The following is a 19515-nucleotide window of genomic DNA, read 5'->3' on the forward strand; positions in this document are numbered from 1 at the left end:
CCACCTCATTCATAATAATTCAATGAATAACAGGAAATTGATGCAACCGTGATAGACCCTTGACTTCAGTCTTTAAAAGGAATTTGTGAAGGAGGACATCCCATTCCTGATGTCAGAGAGAAATAGGTCAAGTACAAATGGGCTGAGCTTCTTCAGGCCATGTTGCCTTTCAAGAGAAAGATGAATAGCAGGGAACATCCCCATGATCTCTGGACTTTTTTGGAGGCATGGGCAATATTGGAATTCTGAGGATGTCCTGGAACCAGCAGATGAGATTTTGGATTGAGCCTTCCTGGATCAAGTTGAAAAGGTAAGTAATAGAAAAAGTTGTGAACCATGATAAAGGATCAAATTCAGTATATTTCCTCATATATCAAATATATATATATATATATATATAAAGATAGTGTTATCTGGAACCTACATGTTGAGAGATGGTGTTTTAGAGGCTCTAATGAGCTTGAGCACTTTTTTCCTGTGTCAATATGGAATTTAGGAATCCCAAACTTGTGGCCTAGTGAGATCTGATGAACCCAAATTTTAGATTTAGCTTGTAGATTGGAGACCCCAAAAGCTTGTCCTTGTTCCCTGTTCCCATGAGAATCTACCCTGAAGGGAAATGATAATCCTGGTTGGCTGAGATAAGCATATGCTAAGGACATTCTTTGTTTTAGGTAGAGTCCCCTATTGTATTAGAACCTTTCTCAGGAAGGTCAGACCTGGGCATGAACCATCCTTTAGTAACCATTGTAAGCAGCCCCCTTCTCTTGCACCCTAGCTTCTAGCTTGATTGTGTCTTGTCAGTGTAGTTTGAACACTCCCATTTTCCTTGTAGCCATAGTAATGTCAATCATCTTTCCCTGCCCTCGGTTTTCCCAAAGGGTATATAGGTTCCCCAAGTTCTTTTGTTCCCCGGAGTCCATCCTGAGTTGGTGGCACTCCCAGGGGCTAGTGACCAGGGCATCTTGACTCTGTGCAGTCTTGGGAAGCAGCTCTGTTGTCGGATTAGTAGCGCTAACCCCTTTTCCCTTGATTAAAGAGTGATTTTGACTATTTAATAGTTCTGCGTTTTTTCTAGTTGACACCTTTCAGGGAACACCACACTCCCCACTTCAGAAACACACATGCACAAATACTAATTTATTTGGTAACATACAGGTCCCTGAGAGATGGGACTTATTGGGAGGTATTTCATTGGACTAATCATTCAAATGTTGTCCTCTTTTAAAGTCCCCATCTAAAATAGTATTATATCACTGGAAATCTGAAGAGATACAGCTTATCAGAATATAATTATTGTGAATATTTATGGCCCTGCTACTACTCCTTTGCATTTTCTGTTAGATTAAATAAAAGCAGCCCTGTATTCAGGGTGTTGATTTTATAGTTATTATTGGAAAGGAGGAGTCTTTTCGTTTTTGTTATAGAAAGGTAAAGATGAACCAAATTCTGACACTTTTTGGTAATAACCTGGAAAAGGGGGAAGCTAAATGAAAGAACAGTGTTTCTAATGGAATTCCTGGAGAGATGTGCACTGAAGATAGACTCCTTTTACACAAGAAATCCTTGAAAATGAAGCCTACCTATATAAAATTGGACCTTTGGTACTGTGTTATTAGTTATAGGATTATAACTTTTGAGACTATACATTTTAAATGGAATAAGGAAAAAGACTTAAAGGTAAAATAAAAGATAGAAAAATGATATGATATTCAAGAAGATCAAGTTCTGAATGAGGGTTATAGTAGTATGACTAGAGAGGAGGGAATAAAGGCTACAGTGTCTTTGGACAAAAAGACACCTTTGAGAAAGTATATACAATAAAGAAGAGGAAGGAATCAAAAAATGATTCCAAGATCTGGAGCATGGGTAGCAAGAATGATGGTGGTGTTCTGCACAGAAACAGGGAAATGATGAAGAGGGGTTCATTAGAGGTCTATGTGCATATATTAAAAAACATCCATTTTATGACATTAATAATTTTTAATGCTTTTCATAATTTTTAATGACTGCTTCTAGATGTCCTTTATCCTTGCATTTATTACATGGAATAATCTTTTCTCTGGAATAAGTGCAGATGAGTATTATTTCTGTTCCTTTGGTGAAATTCACCTGAACCTTTATTGATGAAATAATTTTGTTTCTCCTTTTGAAGCCTAGGAAAAATCAGCATGGTTATTTAGCGATTCCCATGGAGAATTGTTCTTCTGCTATCTATGCTTCTTGTGATTTAAAATAATTTCACATATTTTTCCATTTTGAGAAATTATAAACATATATATATATATATATCTTCCTGGGGTTATAGGAAAAATTGTTGTTTATAATCTTAATGTATCTCGCTGAAAATAATGCTCCTTGATGTTTTTCATCTAGATGACCTTTGTCTAAAGCTAGTAAGGTGAATGACCAATATCAGTATTATAGCCATCTAACAGAAAGATGTCTACATAGATTTGTTAACTGAATGGAAAAGAAATATCCTTACTAATAGGGGTAGCTGGGTGAGTAGAGTTATTATGAATATGATATCTTTCTCAAGTATTACTGGATGACTAGTTTAAGTCCCTATGAGAACTGAGACCTCAAGTTTTGTGCATCCTCTTAATATTCAAAATTGTTAATTTCAATCAAATTATATTTTTATTAAGTGATTATGATGTTCTTGTCAATTTATTGGCAATGGGAATACAAAGATAAAAATGATTGATTCTGTCCCTAACAAAACCATGGTTTGCTAGGACCATAGGTATACCAATATACACTAGAAATAAAAGTAGTAGTTGACATTTACAATGAGTTTTAAAGTTTAAAAGAAACCTTAAGCTATTCCTTTCCATCTTCACAACAGTGAGTCTTCCATCCCAAAGTCCTTTTAAAAACTGAAGTCTTGGGTCTATCACATTTTAATTTCCTTTTAACTATTGAATCATCAATTTGCAAAGGGATCAGGGGATCCTAGGTATACATCCAGACTCAAGTACTCAGAAGCCATCTAGTGGAAAAAAAAAACAACTTGCTTTAAAGATAAACAAAATGAGACCTAAAGATGTTAAGTTATTTTTTCATGATCATAAAGCTAATATCCAGAAATAGGATAAATCTAGGTCTCACCTGAAAGCAAGTCAAACACTATACAATGAAACTGTTAATTTACACAAATACATATCAAAGATTTTAGAAGGTAAAATGGCATGAAGGACCAAGTAAAGGACAGTAAAAAGTGAGGAAGAAGAAATCACTTTCAGCTCGCTGGATCAGGGAAAGCTTTCTGAGTAAAACAGCAAGTGAGTTTAAAGAATATGAACAAAAAGGAAAAAAAAATCTAAAGATACTCTCAACAACTGGTCATCTGGGACATTCTCATGCAAATGTGGAGAGAAGAGAGAAGTAATAGTAATCAAATTCAGTAAAAAGATAATTCTTCTTTTTGAGTGCAATATCAGGTATGTAAAAAGCCTTCCATGCTAAAATAAAGAATTTTCCTTTATTCTGTTTCCAATGGTGTCACGGGCAAAGTCCACCCTTGCCCAAGAATACAGGGTATCCCTACTGGTGGCGAATGATCAGTCAACAAAAATAACAAATGGAAGACAGTTTAATCATAATAGCCATGGGATTGCTTTGCATCTGACAGCTGCTCCACTTTCCCGATGTCTGATCTTTATTTTTATACCCATTCTCTTGGCATGCCTACACACAAAATCAAAGAGAGATAATTGGAAAAGTAATACATCAACTTTTAAGAAATCACTTGATTAACATTCTATAGTCTTGTATTGTGATTACAGACAGAATAAAGGTTGCACACAAGATAAATGATTTTTGTCACAGGTGGCTTAATTTTCTCATTACCCTGTGAGAAGTTTTGAGCTTACAAACAATCAAGGAAAATTACATATTACTTTTAATAAAATGGAATAATTAATCAGCAGTTCTTAGAATACAGTTCAACAATCATATCATGGAGGCTGAGGGGTCTGGGAATACAATTCAAATTTAGACTGGTGGCTTCTAGGGAGTTACTGATTTGTGTGATCGAGTCACTGAGGCATACTGAAGCTTGAGGTACTTGTACTTATTGCCTGGGTCTCTATGATTGATTTGTGTGCTGACTTCATGAGAAAGTTCTGGGCTTGGCCTGTAGCTGTGGTTTTCACTGGGAATTATGTACCTAAGTAAAAGTTAACCCACGATAGTCTTTTTGGGATTGGGTTTGAGGGTCTGATATTTTGGTGATGTTTTGGAGAATTAGGGTACAGGTGTTTTGCTCTTGCATTATTTCTTTTGAGCCTAGAGGGGATAATAATCATGTCAATTTATAGGTAAGGGGCATTGATGAAAGAGGTCATGCAAGGGGGATAGAGTGGGCAGTCACATCTCGCCAAGGACCACTCTGTGGTCTCCCCAGCTACCACACGTGACTCTGTCAAGGCATTGTGGACTGATGACCCTCAGCACAATGGGAAGCAAATGAAAGTGATGAATGAACTGTTAAGATCTATTATGAGCAGTATGAAAATAATTTTGGCAGCTATGTTAAAATGGAAGAGTGTATTGATTCTTGTGCAGGATTTATACCTAAGAAAGGCACCTCTGGCTTGTCTTTGTCTCCTCCTCAATCTGTATAGTGGGGTAACTCAGATAATGCCAGGCTATTTGTTACAAGATAAATTAGAGATGCCTGGAAAAATATATCCTGGTCAACTTGATGCTGAGACCAAAAGGGATTAAATGACTTGCTCCTGCTCACATAGCTAGTAAGTGTCTGTGGCTAGATTTGAATGTAGATCTTACCTCCTTGCAATGTTATCTATCCTATGTGCTATGTAGTTGCCTATTATGAGCAATAAAAATAGGGATGTTTAGTTTAAAATATTTGAAGCATAAAAGATAATGTGAGGAAAAGTACGGAGGAAAAGTACAAAGATATTCAGGATGTGATTAGGAAAGGAAGAATCATTCTTCCATATGCTGTGGCCATTTATCTTGCCCTATTCTTTTCCTATAGTATCTACATATCTATATAGGAGGCAGCCTTGTTGTTTTTCACCTTTGTAACTGCAAGAACATAGATCTATTGTGTATTGGCATGTAGGGAATAATTGAGGCTATGAGAGACAATGGAGCTAGCATTGGAGAGGGAACTGGAAAATCAACTTGTAATAGGCTAGCACATGAAACATTTTATTTCCTTTGCAATAGGAAGCTAATGGAGCCCTGGGGACTTTGCCACACTTCTTATTACTTAGGAAGCTAGTTTTGTTAGCAGGGAAGAACAGATTAGAGTTAGGAATAATTCATATAAATGACATGAATTAGAATAATTAAAAACAGTCCAATGCAATCCAATTCAGGAAACAATTATCAAGGTGAATGGTGATGAAGGTGTGAATTAAGTTGGGTTTTTATGTGAGTGGAAGAAACAGATTAAAGTGGTATTAGAAAGTTAGAACCAAGAAGAATGTGTAAATGAGTTGGTAGTAATGGAGATGATCAATGCCTTAGAGTAACATACAAGTCAATAGTGCTGAGGAAATAAATTTCAACACAATTTAAGTATAGGCCAAACAAACAATCTTATAGCCATTATGACCAGATGTTATGTTTACAGTAAAAGACAATACATGAAATCAAGTCGGCATCAATGATATAAGCTTTCAGAGCATAATATTGATATTCAATTCAATTTAGATTTTTGAATATCTGTCTTATAGTGTTCAGTGAGAAAAGAATGTAAAGATAAGAAGAGGGAAAGCAAACAAGGGATTATTAACACCTACATATGCCAAGTTTGGGGCTCAAGGACTTACAATTATTTCATTTTATTCTCACAACCATGAGAAAGATAATATTATTATTTCTATCGTATTGCTGAGGAAACCGGTTTAGAGAGATTAAATGAAACAACTGAATGGTGTTTCTAAGAGTTAATAGCATTCAATATTATCTATTTTTAATGTGAAATATTCTTTCCCTTTTTCTCCATACCCAACAATACTCAGCTGAAAGTATGACTTCTTTTGGTTTTTCCTTCCTATAGAGAACTTCTGGATGCTTGAAGAATATCAACAAAATGGAGACAAAGAATAACTCGATGATAAATGAATTCATTTTATTAGGACTCACCAACTCTTGGGACCTTGAGATTTTCTTTTTTAGTAATCTTGGTTTATATGTCAATCTCGGCTGGAAACGGTTTCATTGTACTTTTGGTGACTCTTGACTCCTGCCTACACTCAACTCCCATGTACTTTCTCCTGGTCAATTTTTACTTTCTTGACATAGTTCTTTCCACTGTGACTGTCTTCAAGATGATCATAAATTTCTTCAAAAGGAAGAAAACCATCTCCTTTTGAGGTTTCATGGCACAGATATTTCTGGCTCATCTCTTTGGTGGTACTGAGATGACTCTTCTCATAGTAATGGCTATTGACAGATATGTTGCAATATGCCACCCCCTCCACTATACAACTATCATGAACCACCGAATCCTTGTAGGAAGTATACTGCTCTCATGGACTGTTGGCTTTGTGAATACCATGAGCCAAGTGGCCTTTATGGTCAGTCTGCCCTTCTGTGGTCCTAATGTGATTGATGATGTTTTTTGTGACCTTCCCCTGGTCTTGAAACTTGCCTGCACTGACACCTCTGTTCTGGAATTGCTTCTTGTTGTTTTCAGTGAGCTGCTTTCCCTAATTGCCTTCATTACCTTACTGATGTCCTATATTATTATATTAGTCACTGTCTGGCATCGCTCTGCTAATGGGCTCTCTAAGGCTCTGTCCACACTGTCTGCTCATATCACAGTGGTCATTCTTTTCTTTGGGTCACTAATCTTAATTTATGGTTTGCCAATTAGTAGCTATACAATAGACAAATTTCTTTCAGTGTTTTACTCAGTTATCACTCCTCTCCTAAATCCAGTAATTTATAGCTTAAGGAATCAGGAGATGAAAGCAGCTATGACTAGACTGAGAAGCTGGAGCATCAACTTCAAGCCAACCTTCTAAATTATGATAAAATTTCTTATTGTAGCCTAGAGAATAATTCTTAAAAATCACCAATTATATATATGTATATAGATATGTATAGACTTTATAAATAAAAATTAATCCTATTTACAAAACAATTTGTTTACTACTATTTTACTATTTTCCTCAATTACATGAAAAAAGTTAATTTTAGTCTTTATTTTCTTTAAATTTGAGTCAAATTCTCACCCTTCATTCCCTTTCCTCTCCCCAAGATAGCAAGCAATTTGGACTCCAATTCTTTCTCAGGATGCAAATGACATTTTTCATTATGAGTCCTTGAGAGTTTTCTTGCAATACTGTATATTTATGAATAGTTGCCATTCATATGTGTTCATCATATAATATTGCTGTTACTGTGTGGAATGTTCTCATGCTTCTGCTCCCTTCACTTTGCATCAGTTCATATAAGTCTTTGCAGACTTTTCTTAAGTTATTCTTTACATCATTTTTTACAGTACATTAATAATCTCTTACAGTCATCTATCAAAGCTTGTTCATCTATTCTCCAGTTGATGCACATTCTCTCAGTTATTAATTCTTTGCCACCACAAAGAGAACTGCTATAAATATTTTTGAACAAGCAAGTCCTTTATCCTTTTTAAAATCTCATTATGATTAAGAACTTGAATGGTATTGCTGGTTCAAAGGATATGCACAATGTAAAACAATTTATACCTGACATTAAAAAATTATTTGGGTTTGTATTTCTGTTTTGTGCATCTCTGAATTTTTCCTTAATTGTGAGACCTTCATAACTGAAATTCAATTCGATAAAGATCTGTATTTTAAAACCACAGCTTTAACTTAATAAATTTAAACATCTATTCTTTGATCTTTTTGTGTTTTACTATTACCTAAAATATAGCTTAGTTTCAGTTTCGTAATGAATAGGTAGGAAAACTTGCTTAGTTTTGATAGCCTTAGAGGTCAAATCATCTTTTAGTCCAGGAACAGAGTTTATCAAATTCTCCTTTAATGTCCAAGGAGATTTGAGATGCTGATACTAAGGAGAGTTAAATCCCTCTACAAAGGATAATTAAATAAGAACCCTGTCATGTTATATAGTGTTGAGCATAGAATCCACAAGGCAGTTGAGCCTTCCTCACACAGATATGGTTGGACTATTATGAAGCTAACATTCAGATGGGGCCAAATTGTATGCAATGTCCAGCACATATTATTGTTAAATGTGCATACACACATATTATTCTGAAATAAACGTAGATCCCAGGTAATTAAAAAATCACTAGAGCAGCTTTCAGGTCATTCTATTACTACACTGTAGGATATAATTATAGCCAACTGAAAAGGCAAAAATTCATTCTAAAGAGTATTATTGCTTGTATAAAGCTTAAACTAAGAGTTGTTAATCAAGAAGCCTTAGTATTTTAAGACATTATGTTGGGGTTTTTTTTCTTTTAAATAGACTAGTTTATCCCTGTATTCTAGCCCTTATATTTTCATAATCATCATTTAAAACAAAGTAAATTACAGACCTTTTAAAAATTTTAAAAGAGCCTCCAATCGAATAGTTGAAGCAATATATAGGTATGTAGATGCAAACTTTATAAAGGATAAACTGAAAAAAATTTACCTGAGAAAAGGTGCTAGAATTAAGAGGCATCCAAAAAAGATTCTACAACCAAAATACAATATGTAGACATGTAAATAACAGCAAAATAATTAGAATGAAATGAAGTTGTAATATCAGATATGAAATCAAGAAAGGATTAAAAAAAATTCAATAGTGTTGAATTCCTTGCTTCTTTCTGGCTACTCAGTGCTCCGGTGGAAACACATTTATATTTACTGATTTACAGATACTTTTTGCATCAGAGGAAAGGCCCTGTGTTTAGACTTTGAAAGGATGTTGAGGAAGACAAATTATGACAGAAAGATAGGAGGGAAAGAAACCCATTGGCTACATATTCATTCAGATTGGGAAATTAATCAATACTCTATTAGTAGTCTGTCTCTTCTTCCATATGACATATAGTTCAGATTCAGAAGTTCAGTTCTTTGGTAAAATTAATTTTATACCTTAATGATCTGAAAACTAATCTTTCTCATGAAGTTTAGGGTGGAGCTTAAGCATAGTTCTCTAATAATTCCCAAGGAGATTTGCTCTTCTGATGTTTAGATCATGATTACATAAGGTTTTCATCATTTTCCCCTTCCTAATAATGTATATAAGATTACTTCCTAAGTCAGAGGAAAAAAGCTAAGAGGATCAAAACCATGTGTTTGCATCTCTTTGAAGAGGCTTTTCTTTGTCATCTTTGTCTTGAACTGGTGGGTTGAATGTCTAAAGTCAATATACTGAAACTTCTGCATAATTGATTTTTAAAGAGACTTGACAACTAAAATGAAAAGATGTACTCTCTTCCAATAAAGGGCTGAATATTATTTTACCTCCACAAGCCTCAGTTGACTCATCTGTAAAACAAGTGGTTGATACTAGCTGGTTTCAGAGGTCTATTACAATTTTACTTCAATGACCCTATGATTTTATGGAGAATGAATCATTCTAAGCTAACAACTAAGTGACTCTTCTTGGATACCATAGGACCAGGAGAGAGATTTAAGGTATTTAGCAATCATTTTCCTGATCCAGGTAGCAAATTTCTGTTCAATTCGGCAAATTCTTACTAGACTCATTCTATATTCTTGATAGTACCCCTGGAAGTGGTGGAACAAAGAACAAAAATCATAGAAACTGTACACTAAAAGAGGTCACAAATTATTAGAGCAGTGCAGGTGAATGGTTGCTATTTCTTTTGGGTTTTAGTTTGCCAAGAATTTGTAAAACTCTTGTAATATAATGCAATGATTATTTATTCTTTCCTAAATTCTGTAATGTATTAATTATGAATATTATTCTCCCCATTTTCAGATTCAGAATTAAAAAACAGTGATATAACTTGACCACGATCACTCAAATTTTAGGAGTACCAGAGGCAGCATTTGAATTCTTTTTTATTGTGGTCTTTCTCCTCCAACATGCTGCTTTTCATGTGCACAAATAAGGTACAAATGGAAAGCATACAGCATGATAAGGGAAATATGTAGGAGGGAAAAAAATTAAGGAGAGAGAAATCACTTTGAGTTGTGTGAATTAAGTCAGCCTGTGGAAGTGGCAAGGGCACTTATTCCAAAAGGCATCAATGATGAATGAGTATGATCCAGCCTTGGATGATAATGTGAGCAAATACTTGGGGGCAAGAGAGGAAAAATGAGATCGGTACAAAGATAATTGTCTCTTTTAGCTATAACATAGTATACATGACTGTTTTTTTCTTGTCATGCTTCAAAGCTTGCACCTTATTTTACTTGTAACATGAAAAAACTAGATGACATTTGACCATCAAATTACCTTCCTAGTCCTATTATTTAGGTAAGTTATTTTGACAAATGTATGATGACTGAATTGGAGGGAATGAGCAAACTGACAGGTCTAATTAAATATTACATAGTCATTTTTTAAAAATTAACAAACATTTCTCAAAGGGGATGGTGCTGAGGGTCTAAATTAAGTTTGTAGATAATTAAAAGCTGATGGGGTGAAGGACAGTGAAGGAGAAAAATACTTGATACAGAATTTTTCATTCTGGATAACAGGGGATATGATGTAGGGGTAGGAAATAGAGGAATAAATATGCATATGGACCTTATTATGTTCCAGGCATTTTAGAAATAGATTCTTATTTGATTCTTGCAACAACCTACAAGGTAGGTGATATTATTATGCTCAATGAATAGCTGAGGTTCTTGAAACAAATAGAGGTGAATCAATTTTCCCATGGTAACACAGCTAATTAATGTCTGAGACTAGTTTTGAACACACTTCTTCCTGACACCATGCCCAGTTGTTAATCTACTGTGTTATCTAGTTACCTATTTATGACCAATAAAAGTAGAGACATTTAGAGTAGTATACTTCAAGCATAGAAGATAATGTTAACAAAATACAGCAGAAAACCTCTTCAGTATGATATTAGGAAATAGAGAATTCTTTTTCTATATTCTATGACCAATCACCTTATTCTTTTCCTATAATATAGAATCTAGACTTTGTATAGGAAGAAGCTTTGTTGTTTTTCATCTTTGGAATGCCAGAGCCTAGTTTTGAAGGTAGAATGTAGTAGTTACTTATGTGTTTTTATTTTATTTGAAATTTCTCACTTGAATAATATGGGTGATAGAAGTCAATCTTTGGCATGACTTTGAACAAGTTGTGTCTCAGGTGAATTGGTAGACCAATTGATTGGAACTAAACTACCACCAAGAGAAAGTATAAAAGAAAAATATCCAGTCTATATGAGTAGGTCCAAACATTATAAAGGAAAACTTCAATATTGAAATGAGATTCCAAGGGATTATTAGGTGTTCCTAATGAAAAGAATAATATATTATTTGTGTTGATTAGACTTCATATATCAAGTCTGAATTGTAACTAATAACAGCTAAAGCATTTAATTAGAAAAAAATGCAGTGATTTGGAACTACTCATTAGGTCAGAATATTTTCCTTTTTTGCATAATCCTAAGGGTAGTTTAGTTCTGGTCAGAAAGGGTTCATTAAGTAGATAGTGAACATTCTAGTCGTCTGATTTTTCAGATTCTCCAAATCACTCTGGTATTCCTGTCCATAAAATGCTAGTTCCCAATGATCAGTTTAACAAAGTCATTGGTTTGTCATGGTTGTTGTTTTAATTTTATCAATTGTGATAGAACCCTATTCTCACCCAGAACTTATTCACATTAGACTCAGAAACTTGCAATATGCCTGTCACACTATCCTGTCACATTGGTGCCCTAGTAATATCTTTACTCGTTCATTTATTGATCAGTATTTTCATGATTACTTTCTGTGTCCTTTCTTTGATTATTGAGAGTATATCTGAGGAAATAGGTTGGTTGATTTGAAATTGCTTCCCTAAAAAGTTTTTCAAAGAAGTTTTAGACTTCACCATCAACTGCTTTTTATGGTTAATATTATTTCCTTTTCCGTAGTCTAAAGAATACTCATCTTAAATTGTGGCTCCTTTCAGATTGTCTTCCCTTCAGAAAACATCTGGATAATTGAAGAATATCAACTAGATGGAGATGAATAACTCTGTGGTAAATGAATTCATTTTGTTGGGACTCACCAATTCTTGGGAACTTGAGATTTTCTTTTTTGTGGTTTTCTTTCTGGCCTATACATTAATCTTGGCTGGGAACTTTCTCATTATACTCATGGTGACTCTTGACTCCCATCTGCATTCAACCCCCATGTACTTCCTCCTGGCCAACCTCTCTCTTTTTGACATGTCTCTTTCCACTGTTACTGTCCCCAAAATGATCATAGACTTCTTCAGAGAAAGAAAAACTATCTCCCTGTGGGGCTGCATGACACAGATGTTTCTGGCTCATCTCTTTGGAGGTAGTGAGATGACTCTTCTCATAGTTATGGCTGTTGACAGATATGTTGCAATATGTAAGCCCCTCCATTATACAACTATCATGAACCGTCGAATTCTGGTAGGGAGTGTGCTGCTCTCATGGATTGTTGGTTTTGTGCACACTATGAGCCAAATGGCCTTCATGGTGAATCTGCCCTTCTGTGGCCCTAATGTGATTGATGATGTTTTTTGTGACCTTCCCCTTGTCTTGAAATTAGCCTGCACTGACACCTATATCCTAGAAATGCTTGTTATTGCTGATAGTGGACTGCTTTCCCTGATCTCCTTCATTCTGTTGCTTGTCTCCTATACTATAATATTAGTCACTGTCTGGCATCGCTCTGCTAGTGGTCTCTCTAAGGCTCTGTCCACACTGGCTGCTCACATCACTGTGGTCACTCTTCTCTTTGGACCAGTCATCTTAATTTATGCTTGGCCAGTTGGTAGCTATACATTAGACAAATTTCTTTCTGTGTTTTACTCAGTTATCACTCCCTTCCTCAATCCAATTATCTACAGCTTGAGAAATCAGGAGATGAAAGCAGCCATGATTAGACTGAGAAGCAGGCATATCAATTCCAAGACAATCTTCTGAATGATAGGATGATTATATTCTTATTGTACCCCAGAGAATAACTCTCAGAATAACCAATTAACATGTTTATATATATATATATATATATATATACACATATGGACATAGACTTTATAAATAAAAATTAACATTATTTGTATAAATGTTTCAATCATATTATAGAAAGGATTTTTTGTATCTGTTTTAGCTACTTTTGTGCATCAGAGAATTTTTCCTTAATTGTGAAATCTTCATAACTCCAATTTAATCCAATTTTGGGAAAAAATTATGTGGCTACTGGAAAATCTGTATAGGAAATCAGGGCTTCAACTTAATGGCTTAAAAATTTCACTCTTTAGTCCCATCATCTTTGGTATCAAAGAAAACATGCTGGTTTTTCATTTGATAATCCCTGGGAAGAAAGACTTCAAAAGTGGAATGATTTTAACAGTCAGTCCAAAAATAGAGTTTACCAAATTCTCTATCAATATCAAAAATGATTTCAGGTTAACACCAAGGTTGATTTTCTGTTTTTATAAAGAGCAATTGGTTAATAACCATGCTACTAATTCATATTAAATAGCTTAAGGCTGAGAATCAGTAGGGTAGTTAAGCTTACTTAACAAAGGAAATAGATGGACCCCTACTAAAGTGATGTTTAAAAGAGGTTACATTGCACACAATTACAGAGAACCTATTGATAGGAAACGCATACACATATATATATGTAACTCTGAAAGAAGCAGAAATTCTAGGTAGTTAAAAAATCTCTGGAGTAGGTTTTATTTCTTCAGCTCCTGATATCATTATTGCCAATTGAAAAGGGGAAAACTCAGACTAAAATAATAATTGCATATATGTGGAAAACTAAATTTTAAAATCATCAATTAGTTTTTTATTTTAAATATATTTACATACCTTTTGATTTCATATTCCTAGATTTTCCCCTGCATTCTTCCCTCATTCTTTTTCCTAGAGATACATCACTTAAAACAAGGGATGCTTTTTAGAAGGAAGAAGAGTAAGAAAAGGGGGAAAACACACTGAAAAAATATTACGTTATCTACAATATGCAAGTTCTGTCCACCTCAAAAAAACTGTCGTGTGATGCATCTTCTCATATCTTTACTTTTGGAGTCAATTTTGTTTTTTAAATTTCACAACCCTTAGTTTTATTTGTTTGGTTGTTATTGTTACTTCCATTTTCATGGTTTTTGTCATTGTGGATATTGTTTTCCTGGCTCTGCTTATTTCTCTTTGCATTCACTCCTAAAAATATTGGCAAGTTTCTATTTTTTTATCAAACTCATTTTTGTATATCAAATATATGCATGCACCACAACTTGTTTAGTAATTCCCCAATAAATTGGCATACTTTTATGATTCTTTACTACAACAGCATCAAAAGAAATCCTGGTCAAAATATTTTGGTGAACACATATATGGTTTATACATAAATATATATACCACTACTAAGGACATATATACCTAGCAAAGAATCTCTCAATTGGAGGGCATGGACATATTGTTTGCATAATTCAAAAATAGTTTCTATAATATTTGCACCAATACACATGTCTACCAACATATCAAGTCAAACCAAAAAGCATTTATTAAGTAATAACTATTTAATAAGCTTTTGCTCTAATCATTCCTGATACAAAGTAAGTTTAAAGGAAAAATGACTTGTTCAAAACTATTAGTAGTGGCTTTTTTTCTGATGACAAAAAATTAGAAATTGAGTGTATCCTCATTAACTAGGGAAATTAATGAACAAGTTGTGGAATAAGGTTTTAAGGTTCATGGTCTGTTATTGTATTATAAGGTATTATAAGCATGATGGTTTCAGAAAACCCTCAAATGATATACATGGATCCTTGCAATGAAGTAAGCAAAACCAGAAAACACTATATACAGAAACAGCAGTGTTATAACAAGGATCAACTGTGAAAGACAGGTTCTCTGATCAAAACAATGAACCAAGGCAATGCCAGAGAATTTGTTAAGGTCTGGGATTTCACCCACCACTAAGGAAGACCTGTGGACAATGCAATCAGGCAATGAAAGGGCCGTTTATTATGGAACTGGTACATGCACCAGTGGGAACCTCTGCCATCAGAGTTCCAAGTTGCTTCTGAAAGGCTGGGCCTTAAGTACTTTCCACCATGTATGGCCCCCCTTCCAGCCCCTTAACTGCTATATACCATTGTTGGAATGTTGCCAGCATGTATGGCTCCCCTCAGCCCTTATCTGCTATATACTATTCTTGGAACCTTGACAATTTTATGTTATTGGGATCTTCTTGGCCTTCATCTGGTACCCACTGCAGCTGGGGTCTTGGCATATTTATGGTTCTGAAAAACTCCCAAGGCTAGGCAGCTCCCTGTTCAGGCCTTCCTGAACTTCCAAGGCTGGGCAATTTCCTGCTTTGGCCTCCCTCAGATTCAAGATGAAAACTGCTATCTCCTAAGAGAGAATTGATGAAACCTAAGTACAGATTAAAGCATACTTTTTAAAACTTTTCCTTATTTTTCTTGTACCTTTTTGTCTGTATTTCATTTTGCATATGGCTAATATGAAATTATGTTTTACATGACTTCACATGTCAATGTCTGTGGGAGGGACTAGAGGAAGAAAAAAAGAGGTTCATCATCCATAAACATACTTCTATTTTTTCAGTAGGTGGCCTCTGAGTTCTTATTCCTAAATGTATATCTCAGATCCTCTGGCCCCTTTACAAACTCATTCAATTGTTGATTCAATAAATAACAGCAAATTAATGCAATTGTGATAGACTCATGACTTCAGTCTTTAAAAGGAATTTATTAGGAAAGTCATCTCATTCCTGATGTCAGAGAGAAATAGGTCAAGTACAAATGGGCAGAGCTCCTTCAGGCCGTTGCCTTTCAAGAGAAAGATGAGCAGCAGGGAACCTCCACATGATCTCTGGACTTTTTTGGAGGCAGGGGCAATGTTGGAAAGCTGAGGATTTCCTAGGACTAGTGGAAGAGATTTTGGACTGAGATTTCCTGGATCAATTTCAAAAGGCAAGGAATAGAAAAGGCAGTGAGGCATGATAAAGGATCATATTCAGAATAATCCCTGCAAAGATAGTGTGATCTGGAACCTGCATGTTCAGAGAGGATGGTTTAGAGGCTCTACTGAGCCTGAGCACTTTTTCCTTTCAGGGAACACCACTCCCCCCCCACACACACACACACACCTCATACACACACATATGCACAAGTACTCATTTCTTTTTAATTTTTTAATTTTTTAAATTTGGTCAATTTCAAACATTATTCCCTGGTTACAAAAATCATTTCCTATTCCTTCCTCCCCTTCTCCCTCCTCTCCCTTCCCCTCCCATAGCCGATACACAATTCCACTGGGTATTACATGTGTCCTTGACCAGAATCCATTTCCATATTGTTGGTATTTGCACTAGGATGTTCATTCAGAGTCTACATCCCCAACCATATCCCCCTCGACCCATGTGATCAAGCAATTGTTTTTTCTATGGTGTTCTTACTCCCACAGTTTTTTGTCTGAATGTAGACAATGTTTTTTCTCATAGATCCCTCCAGGTTGTTCAGGATCACTGCATTGTCACTAATGGAGAAGTCCATTCCATTTGATTGTGCCACAATGTATCAGTCTCTGTGTACATTGTTCTCCTGGCTCTGCTCCTCTCACTCTGCATCAATTCCTGGAGGTTTTTCTAGTTCACATGGAATTCTTCCACTTTATTGTTCCTTTGAACACAATAGTATTCCATCACCAACCTGTACCACCACAAATACTCATTTCTTTGGTAACATACAGGGACTTATTGGAAGGCATTTTGTTTGACTAATTGCCCAAATGTCCTCTTTTGAGGTCCCCATTTAACATAGTACTATATCACCAGAAGACTGGAGAGATAAGGCTTATCAAAACATAATTACTATGACTATTTATAGTCCTGCTACTACTCCTTTGCATTTTCTGTTAGGTTAAATAAAGGCAGTCCTATATTTAGGATATTGCTTTTTACAGTTTGTGATGGAAAGGAGGAGTCTTTCCCTTTTTGTTATAGACAGGTAAAGATGAACCAAATTCTTACACTTTCTGATAATAACCCAGAAAAGGGAGAAGCTAAATGAAATTACAACGTTTCTAATGGAATCCCTAGAGAGATGTGAGCCAGATAGACTTCTTTTACACAAGAAAACCTTGAGATTAAAACCTATCTATGGAAAACGGGACCTTTGGTATTGGGTTATTAGATACAGGATTATAACTCTGGCAACTGTATATGTTATAAATTGAATAAAGAAAAAGTCTTAAAGGGAAAATAAAAGATAGAAAAATGATATGATATTCCAGTAGATAAAGTTCTGAATGAGGATTATAATAGTGTGACGAGAGAGGAGGGAATAAAGGCTACAGTGTCTTTAGGCAAAACCCACCTTTGGGAGAGTATAAGGGAGAGGAAGGAATAAAAAAAATGATTCCAAGATCTGGAGCATGGGTGGCAAGGATGATGGTGGTGTTCTTCACAGAAACAGGGAAGGGATGAAAAGGGGTTCAATAAAGGTCTTTGTGCATATATTAAAAGACATCCATTTCATAAGACATTAATATTTTAAATGCTTTTTTTTTATCATTGTTAATGTCTACTTCTAGATGTCCTTTCTTTTGTATGTGTTACATGGAAGGACCTTTTCTCTGGAGTAAGTGTAGATGAATAATATTTCTGTTCCTTTGGTGAAATTCATCTGTACCTTTAATGAAATATTAATAATTTTTTCTCCTTTTGAAGGCCAGGGAAAATCAGTGTTATTTAACAATTCCCATGGAGAGTTGCTCTTCTGCTATCTATGCTTATTAAGATTTAAAATCATTTCACATCTTTTTTTACCTTCTTGAGAAATTTCATATATAAATACACTCCCTTCCTGGGGTCATAGGAAAATTTTCTGTTTATAATCTTCATATGTCTCATTAAAGAGACTGCTTCTTGATGTTCTAGATGACCTTCCTCTAAGGCTAGTAGGTTGAATGACCAATATCAATATACTAGAATTCCAGTATTATAGCCATCTATCAGAAATATACCTACATGGATTTTTGAATAGAGGAAGATGGGAGAGTGGAGTGATTATGAAGATAATGTCTTTCTCAAATATTCCTGGATGACTAGCTTAAGTCCCAATGAGAACTAAGAGACTATGAGTTTTTCCATCCTCTTAATACTCAAAATTGTAATTTTTGAGTAAATTACAATTTTGGGGGAGGCAGCTGGGTGGCTCAGTGGATTGAGAGCCAGGCCTAGAGATGGGAGGTGTTGGTGAACATCCAACCTCAGACATTTTCTAGCTTAGTGACCCTGGGCAAATCATTTAAGCCCTTACCTCTTTTCTGCCTTGGAAGCAATAAAGAGAATTGATTCTAAAACAGAAGTTAAAGGTTTAAAAAAATAAATAAATTACACTTGTCAACATGGAATCTAGGAATCCCAAACTTGTTACCTAGTGAGATCTGATGAACCCCAATTAATCAGGACTAGCTTGTAGATTGGAGACCCCAAAGCTTGTATTTGTTCCCTGTTCCCATGGAATCCACCCTGAAGGAAATCCCAGGCTAGCAGTTTCAGACTGAGTGGGAGACCCTCAGGGAAATGACAATCCTGGTTGGGTGAGACTAAGCATATGCTAAGGACACTCTTTGTTTTAGGTAGTCTCCCCTATTGTATTAGACCCTTCCCCAAGAAGATCCATACCTGAGCAAGAACTGTCCTTTAGCATGCATTGTAAGCAGCCCCTTCTCTTACACCCATCCTCTAGCTATGATTCCTTTCCCAAACTTGATTGTATCCTGTCAGTGTAGCTAGAACACTCCCATTTTCTTTGTAGCTTTAGTGATGTCAATCATCTTTCCCTGCCCCTGGATTCCCCAAAGGATATATAGTTCCCCAAATTCTTTTGTTCTCTGGAGTCCATCCTGAGTCGGTGGCACTCCCAGGGGTCAGTGACCAGAGCGTCCAGACTCTGTGCAGTCTCAGGGAGCAGCTCTGTTGTTGTGACCTATTAGCACTGAGGCCTTTAGCACTGAACCCCTTTAGCCCTTGATTAAAGAGTGATTTTGACTATTTAATAGTTCTGTTTTTTTTCTAGTCGGCACAATGGAGGTTCCACCGAGATCCGAAGTCCCGGCTGCCTGAGCCCTCCTGCTAACGAGGACCCCAAGACTTGAAGTACCTCACACAACCCATTTGGGGTTGGGTCAGGCATCCAGATAGCAAAGGGCCAGGTAAGTGGCTCTTAGAGGTAGGACTCACATCTCGTGTTTGGGAGTGACTCACTCTTTAATTGAGGGATCGTTGGTTGGGCATCTGTGGGGTACACAGAGCTACATCGTCCATAACCACCTGGGCGCTATTGGACATGGGTAACAGCTTATCTGTTGTCCAAAGGGAA

General features: G+C 35.7%; 1 protein-coding gene and 1 pseudogene across 1 annotated transcript; both read left to right on the top strand.

The window, feature by feature from the left end:
• The first annotated feature begins 6076 nt into the window (after window positions 1-6076).
• Window positions 6077-7013, top strand: LOC100028660 (olfactory receptor 4K13-like; annotated as a pseudogene).
• A 5123-nt stretch (window positions 7014-12136) lies between these two features.
• On the top strand, window positions 12137-13075 carry LOC100028676 (olfactory receptor 4K13-like). Its single transcript, XM_001378614.3, has one exon. It carries the CDS (start codon window positions 12137-12139, stop codon window positions 13073-13075), a length of 939 nt encoding a protein of 312 aa, XP_001378651.3.
• The last annotated feature ends 6440 nt before the right edge of the window (window positions 13076-19515 follow it).

Source organism: Monodelphis domestica, chromosome 1 (genome assembly GCF_027887165.1).
Source record: "Monodelphis domestica isolate mMonDom1 chromosome 1, mMonDom1.pri, whole genome shotgun sequence".
Lineage (NCBI taxonomy): Eukaryota > Metazoa > Chordata > Mammalia > Didelphimorphia > Didelphidae > Monodelphis > Monodelphis domestica.